Below are 5,658 nucleotides of genomic sequence, written 5' to 3' on the forward strand. Positions count from 1 at the left end.
TGTAAAACCTCCACTGCCGCGCCGCATGGAGCGACGCGGCAGTGTAATTTTCCTGCTGCCCGTCAGAAGTTGCTCTCTGAACTTCTCCACTAGCGCCCCGCATGGGGCGGCGCAAGGTGCGGCGCGCCTGTGTAATTTTCTCACAGTACTTTCCTGTTTTGGCTTGGAAAAGGTAATTTTGCCTGGGCCCATTCCTACATGGTACGAATACACCAAATAGATGTTTTTGAAGGGACTTTTGACCTTGGAACCATTGGGAGAGCATTGGAGGCTACAAGACACTGGATTTCATCATTTTCCCATCAATTCAATGCGAAAGTTTGGATTGTAAAGTTAGATTGATGTTTTCTTATTCTTTAATTATATTTGTAATAACTTTCTCAATGATTATGGAGTATTTTCCCTTAGGGTTTGAAGGATATGGTATTTTGATAAATATTTGTGGATTTTAACTCTAGTTTGTGCTTGAATTCGTCTATGGAGTTTTGAATTATTGCAACTTTATTCATCAGTTTATTTAATTGAAAGAGGAATATCTTGGTGCTTATCTTTTCATTATTTTGTTTGATTTAATTCATTGATTCTGTTAAGTAATCGGAAGAGCTTGTTGAATTGTTGATTAAATCAAATTAGGAGAATATTCGAGAGACATTTTCCTAAGTACCAATCCATTAACGCATGCTTGTATACTTCACAATGCTTATATTAGTTCATCTCATAGAGTTAAGATTTAATCGAGAGAGGATTCTTGACTACACGTTTGCACTAATCATCGAGTGAATTTTTAAGAATCATTAAAATATTAGAGTGAATTAAACTAGAGTTAAATTCCAAATAGTTATCTTGTACCTATCATGTCAACCCCTTATTCCTCACATTGATAAGAAACCAACTTTGCGATTCTCTAATTCCTTGCTATCAACTGTCAATTGCTTTATTTTAGTAGTTAAACTTAGTTCATAATATGTTAACTCAAGTGTTGATCCTCCTGAATAGCAATTAAACAAGAAATTACCTAAACATTGTTTAAATCCAATCCCTGTGAAGACGATATTATACTATACTATCTTTGATTAGAGAGCATCAATTTCGTGTTGTGTTTTTTGCACGTAAAATTTTGGCGCCGTTGCTTGGGATTGGCAATCAACAGTGTTTAAAATAGTTTTTGGTGCTAATTCAGGAATTTATTTTATTTTTTTTTTTTTTTTTATTCTTCACGGGTTTCCTCTTCCGTGTGCAGACAACAGATTGACGTCTCTGGTGTATGACTCGATCTTCTTCAAAGGAATTGATTCCATACAATCTAGAGGTAGAAAAGAGTCTGCGACAGTTGAGGAAAGATAAAGAACTTACCAAAAATTTCTTGGGGCAACCTTCAACCCAAACAAAACATGGCTAATAACAGTGAAGACAAAGTAGAATTAGCTACAAGAGAAGCTGCATGGATAGCAGCTGAGATAACCCGTAGAGCTGCCGATAAGACCATCAATGATGATGGGGGTCAAAGATTCAATCTAAATTGACCCGTGATTGAAGACCAGTTCGAGAATGTAGTACCCGGGCCTAGTAAAGCATTGGGTGATTATGCGAGACCAGTCTACAATCAGGGACAGTCTAGTGTCACACATCCACCAGTAGCACCGAACAATTTTGAGTTGAAGCAAGGCTTGCTTCAAACTATCCAGAACAACTCTGTCTTCATAGGGAAGGTGATTGAGGATCCTAACACTCACTTGATGGATTTTGAGTAAATCATGAAGACTTTCCAATACAATGGAGTGTCGAAAGATGCAATCTACATAAGGGCATTCCTCTTTTCACTGAAGGATGAAGCGAAACACTGGCTCCGTAGCTTACCAACGGGGTCGATCAGGACATGGAAAGACATGACTAAAATGTTTCTTGACAAATACTTCTCAGCTGCAAAAATAGTGAAATTCAGAAGGGAAATTCATAACTTCTGCTAGGCGGACACTGAAATAGTTTTCGAGGCTTGGGAAAGATTCAAGAAGATAGTGAAGAAGTGTCAGCATAACGGTATTTAATTGTGGATACAACTCCAGGAATTTTGGGATGGACTAACACCTTCCTCATGATGAAGTCTGAACACTGCAGTCGGAGGTCCTTTAATGAAGAAGACTCCTGAGGAGAATGTGGCAATTCTTGATAAGCTCTCTGAAGATGTTAACCAGCGGCCTGCTAAGAGTAATGATAGAAGAAGATCAGTTGGGGTTCATCAAGTAGATTCTAACACCGCAGTGCAAGCCCAACTAGACGCCATGGCCAAAGAGATAAGAAAGTTGACCTTAGCCAAGGTCTAGAGGCAACCATTACTAGTTTGTGATTTCTATGGAATAGGTCATCCAACGCACGAGTGTTGGGCCTTAGTTATTGATGAAGTGGTAAATGTTGTGGGATGCTTTGATAGAGGCAACTACCAGAGTGGTAATAATTTCAATCATGTGGGATAGAGACACCCAGGCTTTTCTTGGAATTCACCAAGTGGTAGCCTGAACTCATGGCAGCAGAATAACTCCAAACCCTAGGGATAGGGAGCTCAAGGCTTTAAAAGTCAGTTGAGGAAGCAATATCAATCTCCACAGCCTAATCAGTCTAACATGGAAGATCTGATGAAGGTCTTTATTATTATTATTGCAGTTATCAAAGAACATGGCACATCTTTCGAAACCTAAAAAGACATGTTGGGAAACTAGCTACTCTATTGTCTAAAAGGGTTCCAGGAATGCTCCATGCTGATACAGAAAGAAATCCAAAAGAGATAATCAATGCAGTGTCTTTGAGGAGTGGGCACGAGTTGAAGGATCTTATAGCAAAGCAAAAGGATGAGCCGATTGAAAGACAAGTAGAGATTGTGGAAGAGCAGAAAAATGATAACATTCAAAAAGGTGCAGGGATGGTAGATGATGGTCTGGAGAAGAAGGGGAAGACTCGATCTCAGAAAAAGAAAAAAATGATAACTCAACAAATAATGAGACTAAAGAGAGCAAATACATGCAGGCTCTACCGTTCCCCTAGAAGAAAAGAATCGAGAAGTTGGACAAACAATTCGAGCGCTTTATAGAAGTGTTCAAGCCAGTGAATGTGAATATACCTTTCACAGAGGTACTTTCACAAATGCCAGCTTATGCTAAATTCATGAAGGAGATATTGTCAAAAAAGCAAAAAGTGAAAGAGACATCGGTTTTCAAGCTGATAGAGCATTATAGTGCCATCTTGCAAAATAAGCTCCCTAAAAAATATGGATATCCAGGGAGTTTTACTATACCTTTCTCTTTAGGAAGTACTAAATTTCAAATATCTTTGAGTGATTCAGGTGCTTCTATTAATCTTATGCCTTTGTCTATTTTCAAAAAATTGGAGGGAGAGATTAGAGAGATCAGGTCGGTACATGTGTCCTTACAGCTAGTAGATCAGACCACAATCATACCGGAAGGAATAGTGGAGGATATGCTAGTTCGGGTACACAAATTTGTATTCTCGGTGGACTTCATTGTGGTGAACATGGAGGAGAATAGGGAGGTCCCGCTGATTTTAGAAAGACCCTTCTTGGCTACGGGCAGAGCAATTCTAGATATTTAGGAAAGGCAGCTCATGCTCAAAGTGGGGATGAAAGGCTGATCTTCAAAATGAAAGGAGAAAGAGGGGCCCGAGAAAGAGGGGCCCTGAAAGAGCAAATTGCAAAAAGGGTGAAGCTGCTAAGTATGGGGTGTACCTAAAAAGGTGGAAAAGAAGCTCTCAGCATGATTGTGTGCACTGGGTCAGACGTGCAAAAGAGATCCCGACTTCGATTTCGTCCCCGGCTAGATGAATCAAGGAAGTTTCCTTTACCTCTTGCTTTTTATTTGTGTGTCATGGGGTCATGCCACAATTTAAAGTGTGGGGTGGGGAATGTATATATGTATATGTGTGTTTGTAATTTTTTTTTTTGATTGAATTATTTTTTTGACTTTTTTTGATGATGGACTTCCTCGACTGTTTTCTTAAGGGATAAAAGTCTAAGAAAAAAAATATTTTGTTGTCCCTAGGTAGTATAACAATTCCCCCTTGATTTTTCTTTGTGTCGCGGTTCTTTTTCAAGGGTTTTTCTTGAACCGAGTGTAGTTAGTTTTTCTTTTAGTAGGAGTAGTGAAGTCTTGTGCTAGGTGTTAAAGGGAGATGACTTATCTTGACTTTGTTGTTCCTTGAGAGCAGTGAGTTTCTTATTTGTGACACCTAGGCTCAGTTATTAACTCTTGAATAAGTACTTTAAATCGTTTGATTGTAACTTTGCTTAACTAGTTTGGCTAAAGAGTCGGGATAGATCCGATCCTAAGTGAGTTATGTGCCAATGTGTGTGTGAGGTTTTGTGATATTCTGTGCATGTCAGTTGATGTCTAGAACTTGCGCCGTCTGTTTGCAAAGTGAAATAGTAGTCTTGTCAGTCTAGGAAGTGATAAAGGCATGTCTTTGTTGAGCCAATTTTTACCCCCCCCCCCTAAATGTGATGTATCTTAGTTAGCCTCACTGAGCCTGTAATCCTATTTCTTTGGCAAACACACTGCAAGCCTGATCCACTCTGTTTGAACCTTCCACCTCTCGTGAGCACTTGATTTTGTTATGAGCTTGTAAAAGGGTATGGTCGGGTTTTTTAGTGGAACTATAGGAAAAGGGGAAAGGTGCACTTTTTGAAAAATGGTGAGAGCCACGTGTAGAGAATTGGAAAAAAGTGAGTTTGCTTGAAAAGAAAAAATTAGAACTTAGAAAAGAAAAAAATGGATTACTTTCTAGTGGTAGTTCTCATCTTGTTTGTACTTAAAGATATTGGGAGCTTGATGTTATTATGCATGAAGGTTAGGGTTTGGTTCAACATAAGTGTGGGGTTTAAATTATGAAATTGTATGTATTAAAGTGCTCAGGGAGGTGTAATCACTATATCCAAATCTATCCTACCCGTCCCGCAGCCTACATTACAACCAAATTAAGTCCTACTTGATCTTTGACTGAATGAGCTAAATTAGTAGAGTATTGCACTACGGGCAAGCCTATGGTACGTTTTATGTGGTATGTGAATTTTATTTCTGAGAGTGAGTGAATTCATTCTATCTTGAGTTCCTATTTGTTCTTGAACTTTATTGTGTGTGGAACTACTATCTATTATTTGTGTGAGGTCATATGATTTGCAAAGAAAAGGTAAAGTCTCTGACCTCTGTGTTAGAGTAAGTGAGCGTGTTGTGAAAAATGCGTGGTGCTTTTGAGTCGAGTCTTGATGCGAGGATGTTATGATGAAGTGCTTAGTATGTTTTAAATATTCTTTGTATGATGCATTTAGGAAGTTCTCTGATAAGAAGGTCGTCTCTATAATAACTGCAGTTTGATTGCTCTAGGACGTGCAATGCTTTAAGTGTGTGGTGTTGATGGTAGACAAGAATCACGTGTGTTAGTCATAGTTTGCACTCTAATTACCGTATTTTACTATGTATAGGGTTTGTTGTGGGGTATGGGGTAAGTTTTCAACATATATCGGGTTGCCTTGGTGTGTTCCTGGGACTTGGGTATATGTGTGATCATTGATCGAGGATTGAGGGGTATCGGGGGTAAGTTATGGTGCGTTTTGAGGGTGTGATAAGTTGTGGTTTGCGGATACTGGGTTGGATGATG

The 5,658-nt window shown here is 39.0% G+C and overlaps 1 protein-coding gene across 1 annotated transcript; it reads left to right on the top strand.

Moving 5' to 3' along the window:
- Positions 1-3,135: 3,135 nt before the first annotated feature.
- On the top strand, positions 3,136-5,375 carry LOC142167126 (uncharacterized). The gene is made up of 2 exons (XM_075227282.1): positions 3,136-3,401; positions 5,330-5,375. Exons 1-2 carry the CDS (start codon positions 3,136-3,138, stop codon positions 5,373-5,375), a joined length of 312 nt encoding a protein of 103 aa, XP_075083383.1.
- The last annotated feature ends 283 nt before the right edge of the window (positions 5,376-5,658 follow it).

Source organism: Nicotiana tabacum, chromosome 12, assembly GCF_000715075.1.
Source record: "Nicotiana tabacum cultivar K326 chromosome 12, ASM71507v2, whole genome shotgun sequence".
NCBI lineage: Eukaryota > Viridiplantae > Streptophyta > Magnoliopsida > Solanales > Solanaceae > Nicotiana > Nicotiana tabacum.

What these genes read in the sequence shown, in the direction of transcription:
- LOC142167126 (XM_075227282.1), top strand. Translation starts at nt 3,136, where the DNA reads ATGCCAGCTTATGCTAAATTCATGAAGGAGATATTGTCAAAAAAGCAA. An exon ending in GGAGAGATTAGAGAGATCAG is followed by an intron (nt 3,402 to 5,329) that starts GTCGGTACATGT and finishes TGATGCATTTAG; the next exon opens with GAAGTTCTCTGATAAGAAGG.